The sequence below is a fragment of the Zalophus californianus genome, chromosome 14 (assembly GCF_009762305.2).
Source record: "Zalophus californianus isolate mZalCal1 chromosome 14, mZalCal1.pri.v2, whole genome shotgun sequence".
Classification (NCBI taxonomy): domain Eukaryota; kingdom Metazoa; phylum Chordata; class Mammalia; order Carnivora; family Otariidae; genus Zalophus; species Zalophus californianus.
Window position 1 is genome coordinate 63,575,399 of NC_045608.1, and position 18,852 is coordinate 63,594,250.

The following is an 18,852-nucleotide window of genomic DNA, read 5'->3' on the forward strand; positions in this document are numbered from 1 at the left end:
AATGAATGCGACACTAGACAGTGACCTAAGACATAGTCCCTACTTAAAGGATTTTTTAATCTTACAGAGGAAACTGGCCTAATTTTGATACATTAACTATGAAGTATATAAGGGCTACTGGCATTTCCCAAGTGATTTTCTACACTATTCTGTTTACCATACTCAGAATCCATAGTCACACTAGCCAAACTCACGTCTGTATTTCGGGATAAGTTTTCTTCCCCTTATTATATGTTCCCAATGCGGCAACCTGGGCCGTCGAGTATAAAAATACGATCTACAAGGAAACATCAAGCTTAGTCCCTTAAAAGCCTTGATTTAGTTTCAAAAACCCAGTTTTCTATTTCCTTTGGAAACTGCTTTTAAAAGCATCAAGTTGAACAAAAATCCAAATGGCTGCAGTAATGCTTCAATGAAGCTCGATTTTAAAGTAATTTTCTTCTATAGCAAAGTTACCTTTATTAACATTAAAATGACATTAGCATAATATGCATGGACGTTAACTTTTCATTTCTCTTTCACAAACCTCCCCTCCTCAGCCTTTTGTTTCAGGAACCTGGTACCTACCACCCTGAAAAGGACTAACTAGGCTGGCAGCACAGATAATTCCTGTCCCAACCAGCTAGATCTTATATTTCCCTATAAAACTCCCCAGCCCTTTCCTCCTGGCAAGCTCACAGTTTTTGAAGGCCAGAGCCTGCTGCAGCCTCCTTTGCCCCACAGAGCAATAAAGCTATTGTTTCTCTTTATCCTAAACTCTGTCTTCCTGTTCTATTTTGGCTCCTAAGCACAGAGGTTGATTTTTGACAACTGTCCTCTGATTCCTGCCCCCTTGTAGCTTTCCTGATTTTACACGATGCTCCAAACACACCCAGAGTCGCTCACACTATCTCCCCCAAAAGAATACAGAAAAAAAGTTTAGCATAATTTTGCTATATCCCTGAGGGGGAAAAAAAAATCAAATCAAGGGAAAAGTTTCTCTAATACCTTTAGTTTTATCATCAAAATTATCTACTCCTAGAGGTTTATGATGATAGGCATTATCACCCACTTGTTTTTATTTTTATTTAAAGATTTTATTTATTTATTTGACAGAGAAAGACACAGCGAGAGAGGGAACACAAGCAGGGGGAGTGGGAGAGGGACAAGCAGGCTTCCCGCTGAGCAGGGAGCCCGATGTGGGGCACCATCCCAGGACCCTGGGATCATGACCCGAGCTGAAGACAGACACTTAACAACTGAGCCACCCAGGCACCCCCACCCACTTGTTTTTAACAAACTCGGTTGTTAGAAGTTACATGTGTAAATACACCTCTCAGTGAAATTAACAGTTTATTGGGAGAAGCCCTCTCGTGTTATCTTCCTCTGCTTGTCCTTTTGCCTGAGCAAAACCAGTTGCTTTTCATTCTTAAACTTAATTGAGAAGTACTTTTACGACACATTAGTGATATTTTCTCTTAACAAATCAGGTATCTCTTGCCTCTGCTACCAAATTGCAAATTTCTTAAACACAGGAAACATTTCTGAAACTTGCTCCAATCTGTCATAGCTACTAACACTGTTGAGAGCATGAGCAGTGTTCTGTACATAATTCACTGTTGAATGAATGAAACAGTTTTGAGAACAGATAGAGCACAAATATTAAAAAAAAAAGCCTAATCTAAGCTATTTTAAGAATGCGAAGAGAGTGATTCAGAGACAGTATTTGTCTGATTCTACATATCCCACTTATGCTGGAATGGGAAATATACAGGTCATATGCCCAAATGTTTCATTCACTTTTTTGGACTACTTATTCTTAACTAGGTCCCTCCTTCAAGATATAGATGTACAGGAGTTTTAGCAAGTGGTATGGGCTGACCCTATTATTCTTGCTAATTTGTTCATTCATAGAGATGTCAATCGGATGTAATATCGTTTTTAATTTATATCATCTAAATCTTTTCCTCATGGACCAATATACTGACTGTGACTCAAGGAAAAAAAAAACTGCAAACAAATACCCTTAACATTTAGAATTAGGGAAAATAAACTCTTTATGCCAAATGTTACAAAATATATAAGGGGAAAAAAGTGTGGCAAACAAACTTATACTATGACATTCTTTTTTTTATGCTAATCACCATACATCATTAGTTTTTGATGTAGTGTTCTATGATTGTTTGTGTATAACACCCAGTGCTCCATTCAGTATGTGCCCTCCTTAATACCCATCACCAGGCTAACCCATCTCCCACACCCCTCCCCTCTAGAACTCTCAGTTTGTTTCTCAGAGTCCATAGTTTCTCATGGTTCATCTTCCCCTCCGATTTCCCCCACTTCATTTTTCCTTTTTTTTTTTTTTAACGTATAATGTATTACTTGTTTCAGAGGTACAGGTCTGTGTTACACAATTCACAGCACTCACCATAGCACATACCCTCCCCAATGTCTATCACCCAGCCACCCCACCCCTCCCAACCCCCACCATTCCAGCAACCCTCAGTTTGTTTCCTGAGACTAAGAATTCCTCATATCAATGAGGTCATATGATACATGTCTTTCTCTGATTGATTTTGTTCAGCATAACACCCTCCAGTTCCATCCACGTTGTTGCAAATGGCAAGATTTCATTCCTTTTGATGGCTGCATAATATTCCATTGTGTGTGTGTGTGTGTGTGTGTGTGTGTGTGTGTGTATCACATCTTCTTTATCCATTCATCTGTCAATGGACATCTGGGCTCTTTCCATAGTTCAGCTTTGTGGACATTGTTGCTATAATAGTACTATGGCATTCTTTTTCCTTAGATTCTTCCTTGGTTTTACAATGTTGAGTTTTTGATTCATTGTTCTTGTCAGTTTCCTATACTGGTAGTTTTCAACTAAGATTCTTTTAATCAAAATATCATTAGTACTGTCAAAAAAGTGATACACTAATAGCAAACATTACCAGTCATGAACAGTTTAATACTGTCCGCAGAAATGGCTTTTAGAGGAGGCAATGCAGCCACATCACTGCAGGATTTCCAAACGACTCATGGGCATAGCATGAGGTTCACTTTAATGGCGGCAGTTAAAAGCCACATAACCTTGGATAAGCCAATTACCTTTTCTGAACACTAAGACATGTGACCTCTAAACCCCCTTTTAATTTTAAATGTTCACGATTATAGTCATTTACATAGGTATTAAGAATAAACATTTAGGAATTAACTAGAGATTCTACTAAGGACTATTCTTTGTGCAAGTTCTGTTTGCACAGGAGCTCAGCAGTAATTATAGGATGCAAAGCTCCACATTGTCCACCACAAAAGTAGGATACTAAAGGAATGCTTTGAATGATGAGGTCATTGAGTGACAGCCTGCTTTTTCAGCTATTTTTATCAAAAGTATACTTTCAAGAGTCTTGGTAGTCATTTTACTTAGTACATTTAGGCTAAGTATATATCAATTTTTTTTTTAATTTGGCAGGTTTGGATTTGAAATTGCCAAGTTTCAGCTAAAAATATAAATGATAAATATAAATATAAATCTTAATGTTCCACATATCACATTGGTGAGTAATTAGATGCTTAAAACATGGTTTAATAAGGAACACTCACTGCTTATAAGAGAAAGCTAAAGAGGTGATATGATTAAAGACACGGTGATAAAATTTAACATGTCTTTCCTCAGTTCTGAGTCTAGATTCTTTTTTAAATATGTGCAAAACTAAAAGTGCTCTTCAAGGCCAGGGACTATAGTGATGTTTCTTTTGTCCTTACAAAATGATTAATTCAGTGTTGTAAACCTCTGGATGCCCAATTAATCATGTTAAGAATGAGATATGTACATAGATATATACAGTCTCATCATTACATTTCACATATACTGAATTACTAAGGAGTTTGTGATGTGCCTCTGTATCTTTTATAGATTTTTATACAACTCATGGTTTGGCTATTTTCCCCCATGTCGATAGAAATTTATATTTAGAACAACTCTTAAAAATGGTCATCTTGTAGAAGCTTTTTGTATATTTTCTCTTCTTTAGTAGAAAATCCAAAATATAATTTATAATTTTGATAGTTTAATGTTATTTATGAATATCATTGCACCTAGCCATAGAAATGCTTGCCTTTACATCAAATGATCCCAGATTTATATGCCTCTAAAATATTACATTTCATCTTGTGTTTTAAAATAATTTTCTCTTGCTTCTAAATTATAGGTTGTTAGTTTTTCTTTTTTAACTATAAAAATATTTACTTCCAGAAACCCACTTCTGAAATTTTGCTTCTAAAAGTACTGGAGGAAAAAAAGCAACCAGCATGTATTATATCCGCCTCCAACAACAAATAGATGGAGACTGAGAACTGAGAATCTCCTACATCATAAGAAAGTTCTGAAAGAATACAGGAAATTTATTCCATGGATTTTTTTTTTTTTTTTTGACATTTGGTTTGGCTATTACAAGTTGTTTTGTTTCTGATTTACAGTTTTATTTGCATAGGGGTTTGCTTTCCTGGCTTGCATATTGACATCACAAGTGGGTTGTTGTTTTGTTTTTCTCACCATGATTAAGTACACTCTTTAATCTTCCACCCCCTATTTCCCCCGTCCCTCCACCCACCTCCCCAACAAGTGGTTTTGTCATCACTTTTTAGAGCCATTTTACTGGAGAAGGAAGCTAATAGTTTATAGTTTGGATGAATACATAAATTATCGTTCAAACAGAGCATTTTTGAGGGAAGGGCAATGCTAAAAAAGAATTAACAAGCAACTGATTCATCTATACCAGCTACCAACTAGGAATGTCCTTGGAAAATTAGGATTCAGGGCTTTCCCATTTGTAGTAATGCTAATAGTGAATTGTTTTCAAGTGTCTCAGACCCAACACAATCAGTCACCATGACATGGGCCTGTTTTCCCAAAATCAAAATCTATGATTGAGCTGTAACAATTCAGGACATAAGTCTGGTTGTGAACATGCTTTCTTTTATATTTAAAACTGGATTGACCTTTGTTCATTCTCTTACTGCCAATGCTGATAATATCAGTTTGTACTTTAATTTCTGTCTATATTTTTAATGTATTTTAAAATATTTCTTTTACTTTTTCCTCATGTATTTTTGACTATTATGGTAACCCCTTAAGATTAAGCCTTATTTCTAGAGTTAAAATAGTTTGTATAAAAATTAATAAAGGGAAACTCCACTAAAGTGCAGTCAGGAAGCTAAAAGGGGGAGCCATATCACCAATGTCAATTACAGGAAGAATTGTCAATTCTAGACCCCAACAGAAGAATCAACAGGAAAGAATCATCAATTATAGGCTTCAACAGGGGAAGATGGACACTGAATCTTCTACAAGAAATCAACTACCACTGCAATTCAGCCAATGACAAACCATCATCACCCTGAACTCTTGCTTTTCTCCAATCAACTTGCATTCAAAAAAATCTCTCAGCTTCATTCTTCTCCATAAAAATAACATTCCTCTCCTTTGTTGGACTTGTCTATGGTTTTGCCATAACTTGCATGTCCTGACTTGCAATTCTCTGCTTTCCTGAATAAACTCATTTCTGGTGGTAAAATAAGTTTTTATTTTTAATGCTAACATTATTTAATGATAGAGGTGGGATCCAGAGATGACCCCTAAAAACTGAACCTAGTTAGCAAACAGGTTTTGGTACCCACAGAGCTGATTGAGCTCATTCCTTCCTGCCAACCCTGCAGTTTGAAGTTAAGTTTTCTCCTGGATTTTGAGCTCCACTCTGTGCATTCTGAGCTGTCCAGGCTTTACTCAGCATCTGTTTTAAGGCTTTACCCTTCCTGAGAATACACCTTTTACCTTTGGTCTCCTATTTGGGACTGCACTATTCCTGTTTGTACTGGCCTTTGGTTCAATTCCTTTGGAACTGAGCTGTTCCTGTTGAAACTGTGTTGTTTAGGACTTTTTTTTTCCCTCTAGAGAAAAACCTCTAAGTTTTTGAGAGAGAATCTCAAGCAGACTCCCCATTGAGCATGGAGCCTAATGCGGGGCTTGATCCCACAACCGTGACCATGAGATCATGACCTGAGCCTAAACCAAGATTCAGATGCTTAACTGACTGAGCCACCCAGGTAGCCCCTGATATTCATTTCTAACTAAATGGACCAGCCCAACCAAAAGTAAACTAGAGCATCAGTGACCATTATGGGGACTTTTTGATCTCCTCAAACCTACTTTTCTCAAAACTGAGTCAGACGGCATGGTTATAAATTGTCAATGAATGGAATGTATATTTTGATTGGCATTTTGAAACATCAGGACATCATAAGTCTCAAATTGCCTCTGTGCAAAATTCAATTGCTAGACTAACTGAAACAAGCAAACAAAGAATGACAAAGGCTCTGAGGCTTTTTCCTTCCCCATCTTCTTTGTCTAAGGACACATGGCAGCCACCTTATGCTGAGGTCCTACCTTTCATTGACATCACCCTCCCCATCTGCACTGGGTCTACCTCTCTCTACCCCTCAGTTTCCCTATTTTAATGATCTCACCAAACTCCCCTTTTCTTCCTCATCTCTCCCCTGTCTTCTTCCTCTGCAACCAATTTAAACTGGCCCTTTTAGAGTTAAGTCTTCGGATGATTCAAATCAACCCCAAATTTATTCTGTTCCCTGGATTAAAGGGGACTTGTGATCCACACAGAGTTTCCTGAAGTGACTCAGGAGCCTCTCATACATTTGCTGAAGAATTTGGTATAATTATTCAAACTTACCAACCTGGTTTCTTGGATTTACATCTAAGTTGGCCAAACATTGGATGAAACTAGCCTGACAGGAACATTTTGAAAGGGATTTAGAGAAACTGACCCCTAACTTTTGGCAAAATTCTAGAACACTCACTGGATAGATATCTCCACAGAGCAATTACGGTAGTCTTTCCTAAGCCTGTTGATTGAAATAAAATTCAGGCTTGTACACAAAAGCCCGATGAAACGGTTTATTACAATTACAATCCACCCCAAATTGTCTTTAAGGAAAATGCTGATCTTTCTTTAGATGTTGAATCCACCTAAGTGGTTTTAACTTTATTAATGAGCTGAACCCTGATCTCTTTTAGTTAAAAGGACCAGGATGGAATGGAAAACTATGTCCACTCCAGATTTAGTTAATTTGGCAAAACAGCACACTTGCATCCTAGATAAGTCACCTAAAAGAGAGACCTCTAAAATTCATAATTTTCAACTTTGGCAAAAGAAGACGCCTACACAAAACCAAAACCTCCTAGCTTCTGCTGTTATTGCCAGGAGCCAGGATGTTGGAAAAAAGACTGTTAACCATCTTAAGTGCTTCATGCCCCTTCAGCCCTCTAGCCAGCCTTTCTTATGTCTTCCCGATTCTCTTTTTTTTTAAGAATTTATTTGTGAGAGAGAGAGAGAAAGAGAGAGAGCCGGGGGAGGGGCAGAGGGAGAAGGAGACTCCCTGATGAGCAGGAAACCTGATGCGGAGCTCAATCCAAGCACCTTGGGATCATGACTTGAGCTGAAGGCAGACACCTAACCAACTGATTCTCAATGAGGGGATTCTAAGGAATTACAGGGGCTCTTCCCAATCCTCCCTCTTAATTTGTTCCAAGAAACCACTCTCCAGGAATGAATCTCTGTCCTTATTGACACTAGAGCTACATTCTCAGTGCTCAACCCCACCGTTATAAAGTAGCCCCTGCCTCAGAGTACTAAAACAGTTTAAATCATGGGGGGGGGGGGGTCTCTAGTAAATCTCAACAGGTTCCTGTCTCTGAACCTATTCCCATCAAGGCCGTTTGAGAGATACACACTCTTCTGTCCTTACTTCGTCTACCCCTAATTCATTCAGGGGTTAGAGATTTCTTAGAAAAATATGCCAGAATTCCTTTCTCTCACAATGGGGGAAATAATTCTACAATTTGACAATAGTAATCAAAATAGCCAACCAGGTGAATTAAATGAACTTTCAACATCTTTTACTTGCTCAGTCTGACAGTACTGTAGCTGAGTCTGGGGATACTGATCATTTGTCCTTATGGGATCAGCTACCATCCTCTATATAGACCAGATCTTTAACTGGTATTGACAGAATTCATAGAGCGCCTTCCATCAAGATTCAGATAGATCCCTCAAAATCTCTTCCCAGAATTAATAAATAACCTATAAATAAAGAAACTCTTTAAGGCATCAAGCCCATAATAGAAGATTACAAGGCTCAGGACTTCATTATGTCCTGTACTCATGGCTGCAATACCACTCGTACCTGTGAGAAAACCCAACAGCCAAGGATGGAGGTTTGTCCAGGACCTCTGGGAAATAAGTAACATTGTTATCCCTTGACACCCTGTTGCTCCTAACTCCGATTTGCTATCAGAATCCATTTCCACTGAAAGAAAAATTTTCATATAATTGATTTATACAGTGCATTTTAGTATTCTAGTTGATAAAGATAGTATCTCTTTGCTTTCATTTGGGAATAATGGGAATACACCTGGACAGTAATGCCTCAAGATTTCACAGAATCTCCTTTTCAGAAACCTTAAAAGCAGATTTGGAAGATATCGAGATTTCTGCAGGCTCTATTTTGTTATAGTAAATAGATTATTTGATTCTCCCTGCTGTCCTTCTGAAACCTCTTCAAAGAAAGGCAGCGTCTACCTATTAAAAATTTGGCCTTAAAGAGACATGGGTTCCGGCAAAAAAATTAGTTTGCTCAAACTCAGGTTCAATGCTTAAGGTGCCTGATCTCAGAACAAGGACTACATTTGGACCCAGGTTGGCTTCATAGCATCCTGAACTTCCCAAAACTTAAAACTAAGTGCAAATTAATGAGGTTTCCTTGTAGTGGTTAGCTGTCAAAATTGGATTCCAGGCTTCTCTCTTATGGCTCAACCTCTGTCTGCTGTACTAAAAGAAATGACATATCAGATCCTATGATATGGAAAGATCAGGAAGACAGCTTTTGGGACTTCAAAGAAAAGCCTAATAAAGCTCCCTCAGACATCTTAATTATCAACTGTCCCTTTTCCTCTTGTATGTGAAGAAAGGGAATGCTTTGGAGTACTCACCCAAGAACATGTGGACTGTCATTCACCCACAGAACATTGTAGCACAGGGCTGTCCCCCTTGCCTCAGAGCCATTCCTGACACTCCCCTTTTATTTAAGGTCACTGAATAATCATGGGGTCCCCTTTAACCAGCCTTGTATTTTCACGAAGGGTAAAACCATAAACATTTATACCAATAGTCACTATGCCTTTGGGATAGCTCAGAACTTTGGAATGCTAGGAAGCATTAACATTTTCTTACCTACAGTGGGGATAAAATTAAAGATGGCTCCTCTATCCAAAATTTACTAGATGCCATACTTTTGCTGGTTGCTCTGTCTATTAAGGGTTCTGGGCATTCCAGACTCAACTCTCTGGAGACCAAAGGAAACCATCTCACTGGTTTATTTCCACCAAAAAGCATGCACTCAAGGAAACTAATAGCCAAACCTCTGTTGTGGTTCAAAAGGATGTTCTCCCAAATGATAACTTGGAAAAATTGACAAGAAATATCCAACAATTGGCCCCAGAGAAGGAATAACAATATTGGCAATCTAGTAATTGTAATTCAATAAAAAGAGAACTGTGGTTTGGACCTAACAATTTGGCCCTATGAGAAATTTTAAAATTCTCACTACTTACTACTATACCATTGGCATTAAGCCATTAGCTTACTGACAATGATAGCATTCTTGAACCAATATTGGTGGGAAAATATTAATGAGGCCACAAAAAATCCCTCATTTGTCCCATCTGTTTAAATTATAATCAAGGAAATCCTGTTCACACAAATGGGTTTCATACAGTTTCCCCCATCTCATGGATATTAATATGCTTTAGTAATGGCTTGCATGGGTTTTTTTTTTTTTTTCCTCCACTGGACTGAAATTTTCCCTTGTAGACCGGCCACTGCTTCTTCTGTGGCTAAAATTCTTTTAGAAAAGATGAACCCCACCAGGGGATCCCTCTTAAACTCTATAGTGATCAGCGAACCCATTTTACTGGTCAGGTGCTTCAACAAGTCTGTGCTGTTTGGGTGGTTTTACAACACTTTCATTGTGCATATCGTCTTCAATCCTCCGAGTCAAATGCACTAATGGCACTACCAAGACTCAAATGGTAAAATTTGTAGACCTCTTTAAATACCTTGGCCGAAAGCATTGCCGTTGATCTTTCTAAATCTCAGATTCACTCTGAAACTCAGACCCTCATCCTTTGAGATAGTCACAAGATGTCCAATGTACTAGACTCCCAATTCCTTTGACACACAGTTAATAAAAACAGGTATACTTAAACATTGTAAAGGTCTAATCGCTTCTGTGAAGAAAAACCAACCACGCTTTAGCTGAGCAATCTTTTCACAGTGCACTCCTGGGAGAGGACTTTAAACGTCACACCTTGCAACCTGGAGATCTTGTCCATTGAAAAGACACCTCCAGGATGATTCTTTTGAACCTCACGAGAAGGGCCCTTATCATGTATTGCTAATGGATCCTTTCCTGCCAAACTCCAAGGAATAGACTCTTGGATTCTTGTGATCCATCTAAAGAAAGCACCAAACTCTGACTAGACCTACGTACCATCTGGTGAAAGTAAAGATTTCCCAGAATTGAAGCAGCAGACAACATCTGATGATACCACTTTCCCAAGATGTCCAAACCAGGCCTGTCTACCTTTTCCTCACTGTTTGCTTCTACTGTTTTGTGGAAAGAAAATGCTCTTTTTCACATTTCCCAAATCCTTGAGAAAGGGGGAATCTTTTTTTTCCCTAGTGATAGCCTTTCAGAAACCGCACCGTGACCCTGTGACAACGTAATTTTTCACTTGCTTTTTCTGAAGGGTTAGAAGGCTCAGAATTCACAAGTCTTTTTTTTTTTTAAGATTTTATTTATTTATTTGAGAGAGAGAGAATGAGAGAGAGCACGAGAGGGAAGAGGGTCAGAGGGAGAAGCAGGCTTCCTGTGGAGCAGGGAGCCCAGTGTGGGACTTGATCCGGGGACTCCGGGATCATGACCTGAGCTGAAGGCAGTCGCTTAACCAACTGAGCCACCCAGGCGCCCACAAAAGTCTTTGATCTGAACTATTATCTGACTGGATTTTTAATCCAAATTTACAAACTTATAGGCTGTATTATTGGTAAACATTTGTTTCCAACACTTTTTGAGATACTAATATATCCTTGATTTTTGCTATTTTTGTAAAAAGTTCATTAGTTATTGTTCCATTGTTTATACCTGCACTCTATCTTCCCAAATGCACTTGGTTGATTCTTTCAGTGTACCCTTGTAGTAGTTACTATTTTGCTTTCAGTGCCTGCTTTACTCTGGGACTTCTAGGAGACATACATGACTCTAGGCTTGCCTCCATAAGAACTTTTCTCCCCTAAGTTGGAATAAGTGCCATTAAATATTTTCAGTTGGCTACCTTCAGATCCCAGTTAAGAACCATCAGACAATTTGAAATTGTTTTATTACTTCTGTTCTGTATCATTACTTTAAATTTTATATTTTGTTGCCTGTCAAACTTTTGTAAAAATGCTATACCCAATAAGATGATCTTCAGTGTTTATGATCTTAATATGGACTATAGATGAGAAGTACCTGAACGTTTTTCCTCCTCACCTCCCTTGTCACCCAAACATGGCCATAAGTGGTTTCCAACTGCTTATGCATTTACCTTGTTATGTAGAACATGACAACCAGAAAAGATCCTTCCTGGCACTGAGGCACAAAACCACTAATGTGGTAGAAAACCTGCCTTTTGATCGGTGATGTTCCCAGAGAAAAATCTTGATCAAAAGGGGGGAATGTGAAAATTAAGGAGAAACCTCACTTACGCAGAGTCAGGAGACTAGAAGGACGACCCATACCACTCAACATCAGTTACAGGAAGAGCTGTCAATTATACAGCCAAACACTAATTATCAATTACAGACCTCAACAATATATATATTGAATCTCTAAGAAATTGACTACCCCTGCAACTCAGCCAATGAGAAACTATCATCCCCCCGAACTCTTGCTTTTTAACAAAGGGCTTTCATTCAAAACACCCCTCCCAGCTTCCTTCTTCTCTATAAAATAACATTTGTCTATTGGGCTTGCCTGTGAGTCAGCAGTAGTGAGGAGGAGGACGCAAGAGGGGGTATTAGAAGGACAGCAGAAATCTCTAGACTTCCTTAGTTCCAGGTTGGCTGACCACAGAGTTGGTTAGCGGCTAAACCAAAGACAAGACTGCAATGACATTTCCCATTGCTTCAGAATATATTAATATAGGAGGAAGCCAGGTAATGGGGGAATGCATCAGTCTAGGAAGTTGTAGTGACTGGATATATTAGCATACCAAAAAAATATAATTTGAAGTGTTTGGAGAACAATTACTTTTATTATTTCTAATAAGGAAGAGGGAGATGCAATACATTTATAATTAAATTGAATTTATTTTGTTAGTTTCACTTAAATCCATGTAAAAACTATTTTTAAGCCCTTCTATTTTTGACTGATTTTTTTTATTTAGGTTAGAACCAGAAATAATTTAGACATCTGAGATAACCCACTACCACAATTTCTACACTTCTGCTATACTGCTTATCACAATTTGCTGCACATTTAGTATTTTCCCATTGCCCTAAACCTCAAGCATTTTAAGAAGAGGCCCAATTTTATTCTGTTCTATCTTCTTTTCAGGATTTTATTTATTTATTTTAGAGAGAGAAAAAGAGAGCATGCATGTGGGGGAGAGGCAGAGGGAGACAGAGGAGAGTGAGACAAGCAGACTCCCCCCTGAGCTTAAATTGAGTCAGACACTCAACCAACTGCATTTTCTTGATGTAGGAGTGTACTTCATAGATACTAAGGGATTAGAAACAAAGTAAGAAAGAGCTTGAATAAGAGTACAGACAGACTTTGGTAATAGATGGCTCAATAGCTTGCTGTTGTTTTAATTAAATCATTTAACCTCTATAAGATTTAAATTTTCTATTTATAAAATGAGTAATAGAATTTTTTTCAAGGGATCTGAGACCAATAGTTAGGAACTATAAAGAGGAAAAATTAATTGCATTGTAAGAAAATCCTTACAAACAATTTAAGTTTCCTAAAAGCTCTGTTTCTAGAAGCAGAGTACCTAATCAATTGAAGTGGTCAAACACAGGCTTAAAGAGCATTTGGCAGGAGCATTGAGCATTGAAAAGAGAATTTAAACAATGGAAGAATGGTTAAGGTAGAAGTCCTTTCCAACATGGCATTTGGTGATAGCCAACGATTCTTCCATGGGATTACTGTAGTACTGCAAGGCTTTGTGCATAGCACAAACACAAACACTTTGGTAATTGGCCCTACTACCAGTATTGCCTCCAAGGGGTAATTTCTTTGTATACCATTTTACTCCAATTCTAGGTGGCAACAACAACTTTTCTATCTACTTCCTGGATTTGTTGTAAGGATAATAAATTTCAACAAATGTTGAACAGGAATAGTTACAAAAGAAAACAAAATGCTTTATTAAATGTGTTTCAATGGTGTTCTCTACTAGCCCCTGTGATATGTCTTACTAACTCAACTGTATAGATTATCTCTTGCATGTGAGAGATTAATAATTTGGAAGCCAACAAGTCACCATCTTTTGAGCCTGATGCATTCCTATGTTTGGCTGCAATTCAAGCTTGCTCAGAAAAATAAGGGTATACACATGTAATAATTTTATAAGTTGTTTATTTACAAGTTTTTCATTGATTCCAGAGCAAAGAATCACAGAATTAGAAAGCACTTGAGTCAATGTATGCAGATTTCTCTCTCATCACTTACCATTTCATCTACAAACATGTATTATTATTCATCTTTAGGCACACTGAACTAATGAATGCTTCTTTAATATGCTGCATTGTTCAGCTATTGCCATGATAATGCTACATGACAAATCCACTCAAATTTAGGAGCTTGAAGCAACTAGTGTTCGTGGTTTTCCTACTTCACCAGTCTGTGTGGTGGCTGGAGCACATGTGCTTCACGCTACGAGTTGGCTGGGCTTTGCTCTAGTCTTTGATTTGAGTTCAGGTCTGTTCCATGTGTTTCTCTCCTTCTCCTGAGACCAAGGGTTACCTGCCTCATCTTTGTGCATAGCAGTGCCTCTTAAGATCTTGACTCAGAACTAGCAGGTTAAGTCATCTGCCTACATTTCATTGACATGGCCAAACCTACACCAATGGGGAGGAGAAACATCCAGATATCTGTGGTTACATTAGTACCAAATGTGACCAGGTAAGTGCTCATACATACTTGTAGACTGCATGGCTATTAGAAATACAAAGGATTTCACCTTCTACCAAAGCATAATTCTAGAGGACTATTTTGGTTTTAGTATTTCAGTTATTACAGATATATTATATTAAGTGAAATTTAACATACTCAATCTTCTTCCAATTAGGCTTAAAGGTCCCCTGGAAAGAAGTATATTTTCCCTTGCATAACACAGCTCTTTCAAGTAACTGAAATAATTTCTCCATTCTAAATAGCCCCAATGGCTTCAGCCCTCCTCCCCCACCATAAGCCCATTATCCAAATGTCTCTCGAAATAAATGAGTTTGTTAATATATGAATTTCAAAGTCTTAATATATCTCATAAATATAGAAAGAAACCATGTATTTCCAGTGGCTTATACCAATAAGCCAGTTAATGCAGTTTTTTTTTAAATAGTTACATCAAATAGATGAAATAATAAACATTTCAACATATACATTCTTTAAGTACAAAAGGAAAACAATGTAATGAAGGTCTGTGTACCTATGACCTAGGTTTTCAACTGTTAACATTCTTCTTTAATCAGAACTTTATGAAACATGAATCATTACATATACAGCTGAAGTCCAATTTGTATCTCTCTCCTTCCTGCTGGAGAAGTAGCCACTAGCTTAAACATATCCCAAAAATTTATCACATCTTAAGCCACAAAGTAAAATTATATATATCAAATAATCTCCTATAGACCATTTTTTGCAATGAGATTAAAAATCAATAAAAGGCTAAAAGTTTATGTGATGAGAATACCTGCTTACATCCTGACTGCAGCATTCCATTTAAGTCGAATGTGTTCTTAAATCTACAATTGCACTACCTTTTGATGTAGCACTTACTGACAGAGGCGCATTAAAGTTTCCCACTATACAGGCTTTTAGATTTATGCTTTTTAGATTTATACATTTGTCTTGAATATTATAGACCAGAATTTATCTTTGATTTTTTTTCCTATTGCAATCTGACATTTTTACACCTTAATAATGCTTTTTGCAATAAAATCTATTTTGTCTGATTTTAATACAGATGTACCCACTTTGGGTTTGGTTACCTTTTGACTATTTTTTTCCCCAATCATTCTTTGATTTGCTAACTCTCTGTACTCTATGTCTCTTTTAAACCAAAGAAGTACAGGTTAGTTTTGTTCTTTTATTCAATATAATGCCAACAATTTACTTGACTATTCTGGGAGAGATAATATCTCCATTTCCATTTATTTTGATTCCTGATAGATTTATTGTGTTTCCTCTTTCTTCTTTCTTTTCAACTTCAAAATGTATTCATTTTTTATTTATTTTCCCTTTCCCCTCTGCTAGTTTTTAAGTTATATTTCTAAGACTTTTTTTTTTTTTTAAGAACAGTTTTAGGTTTACAATCGAGAGATGTTTTATGTCTGGCATTTGATATGTTTATATTTTAACATGATTATATTTAAGGTATGAAATGAAATAAAATTTCCATCCTCCCCCCAAATACAGCAAGGCTTTTAAAGATTTTTACTCTGACTCCTTTGCCCATTTTACTTGTAACTGCCACATAGTATTTTGGTCCCATAGTTTTATATACACCAACAATGCTCTCCACCTCCTAGTCTTCCTTCTCCTTTTTCCTATCTATACATTTGTAAATTAATGTACTAGATTACACTACATCTTGGTTAGGTCATCCATTCCACCTAACTGTCTCTAGCCTTGGTTCCATGAGCATATATGCTAAGTAGACTTCCCTTCTTTATGTCACTAAATTTTTTTAAATAAAAGCTATCACCAAAGAGGCAAAGGATCTGTACTCAGAAAACTATAAAATACTCAGGAAAGAAATTGAAGAAGACACAAAGAAATGGAAAAACGTTCCATGCTCATGGATTGGGAGAATCAACATTGTGAAGATGTCCATGCTACCTAGAGCAATCTACACATTCAATGCAATCCCCATCAAAATACCATCCACTTTTTTCAAAGAAATGGAACAAATAATCCTAAAATTTGTATGGAACCAGAAGAGACCCAGAATAGCCAGAGGAATACTGAAAAAGAAAAGCAAAGCTGGCGGCATCACAATTCCGGACTTCCAGCTCTATTACAAAGCTGTCATCATCAAGACAGTATGGTACTGGCACAAAAACAGACACATAGATCAATGGAACAGAATTGAGAGCCCAGAAATGGACCCTCAACTCTATGGTCAACTTATTTTTGACAAAGCAGGAAAGAATGTCCAATGGCAAAAAGACAGTCTCTTCAACAAATGGTGTTGGGAAAATTGGACAGCCACATGCAGAAGAATGAAACTGGACCATTTCCTTACACCACACACAAAAATAGACTCCAAATGGTTGAAAGACCTAAACGTGAGACAGGAGTCCATCCAAATCCTAAAGGAGAACACAGGTAGCAACCTTTTCGACCTTAGCCGCAGCAACTTCTTCCTAGAAACATCGCCAAAGGCACGGGAAGCCAGGGCAAAAATGAACTATTGGGATTTCATCAAGATAAAAAGCTTCTGCACAGCAAAAGAAACAGTCCACAAAACCAAAAGACAACCGACAGAATGGGAGAAAATATTTGCAAATGACATATCAGATAAAGGGCTAGTATCCAAAATCTATAAAGAACTTATCAAACTCAACACCCAAAGAACAAATAATCCAATCAAGAAATGGGCAGAAGACATGAATAGACATTTCTCCAAAGAAGACAACCAAATGGCCAACAGGCACATGAAAAAGTGCTCAACATCGCTTGGCATCAGGGAAATCCAAATCAAAACCTCAATGAGATACCACCTCACACCCGTCAGAATGGCTAAAATTAACAAGTCAGGGAACGACAGATGTTGGCGGGGATGTGGAGAAAGGGGAACCCTCCTACACTGTTGGTGGGAATGCAAGCTGGTGCAACCCCTCTGGAAAACAGTATGGAGGTTCCTCAAACAGTTGAAATTAGAGCTACCGTTCGATCCAGCAATTGCGCTACTGGGTATTTACCCCAAAGATACAAATGTAGGGACCCGAAGGGGTACGTGTACCCCAATGTTTATAGCAGCAATGTCCACCATAGCCAAACTGTGGAAAGAGCCAAGATGCCCATCGACAGATGAATGGATAAAGAAGATGTGGTATATATACACAATGGAATATTATGCAGCCATCAAAAGGAATGATATCTTGCCATTTGCAACGACGTGGATGGAACTGGAGGGTGTTATGCTGAGTGAAATAAGTCAATCAGAGAAAGACATGTATCACATGACCTCACTGATATGAGGAATTCTTAATCTCAGGAAAGAAACTGAGTGTTACTGGAGTGGTTGGGGGTGGGAGGGATGGGGTGGCTGGGTGATAGATATTGGGGAGGGTATGTGCTACGGTGAGCGCTGTGAATTGTGCAAGACTGTTGAATCACAGATCTGTACTTCTGAAACAAATAATGCAACATATTTTAAGAAAAAAGAAAAAGAAGAAGATAACAGGAGAGGAAGAAAAGGGGAGTATGTCAGAGGGGGAGACGAACCATGAGAGATGATGGACTCTGAAAAACAAACTGAGGGTTCTAGAGGGGAGGGGGGTAGGGGGATGGGTTAGCCTGGTGATGGGTATTGAGGAGGGCACGTTCTGCATGGAGCACTGGGTGTTATGAACAAACAATGAATCATGGAACACTGCACCATAAACTAATGATGTAATATATGGTGATTAACATAACAATAAAAAAATTAAAAAAAAAAAGCTATCACCAGATTAGGGTCTAAGATAAGTTTTGCATATATCTGAGGAAGAATAAACTATTCCGTTAATTTTATAACCTTAGATGGCAATATTATATCTACACTTATATTTTTATATTTAAAAAATTAAAGTAATGTTAACATATTCTGGCTGGCAATGAGTCACATTTTCCTGCCAATTCTTTTATTTAATTTCTCATCACTATTGCAAATTTGCTCTTGTCCTGTTTGAATTGTTAAACTCTTCTTTGTGGTAACTGTATTTGAGATTAAAGCCTAAATTTAGGCCTCAGAAATTGAAGAGATCTAAGAAAATTACCTACCTGACCAGCAGTGTCCAAAATGTCCAAATAAGCTGGCTCATTGTCGATCCTAACCTGGGTCTTATAGGCATCTTCTGAAAAACACAAAACAGTTTACATTCAGGTACATTCAGCTGAAGAGGCATGATTCATTTTTAGATTTCATAACCAAGAATTTCTAAATAGTTTAAGAGAACGAGATATTCTAGTCAAATACACAAAGTAAGAAGGATATAACCCAGGGAAATATAGGAGAGTGTTTCTGCTTAAAGTGAAGTCAGGTTTATTTCTACATCAGGAGATTATGATTTGAAGTACCTTTGTCATATTACCTACAGAACAAATCTTGAAACAAATTCATCAGTTCTTGTTTTCCTCTTGCACTGCAAATGTGCATCCTAACATCATATTCAATGAAAGACTGAAAGCTTTTCCTCTAAGATCAGGGACAAGTAGGCCTGCTTTAGCTTTTATTTAACATAGTACTAAAGTCCCAGCCAGAGCAATGAG

General features: G+C 37.6%; 1 protein-coding gene across 2 annotated transcripts in view; it reads right to left on the reverse strand.

The window, feature by feature from the left end:
- RIT2 (Ras like without CAAX 2) overlaps positions 1-18,852 on the reverse strand; it is a 391,667-nt gene that overhangs the window by 242,030 nt on the left and 130,785 nt on the right. For both annotated transcript variants that reach the window (XM_027576579.1, XM_027576578.1), the window contains one exon: positions 18,364-18,437. In XM_027576579.1, the coding sequence (XP_027432380.1) occupies positions 18,364-18,437 (74 nt within the window). The remainder of the gene's footprint in view (positions 1-18,363; positions 18,438-18,852) is intronic.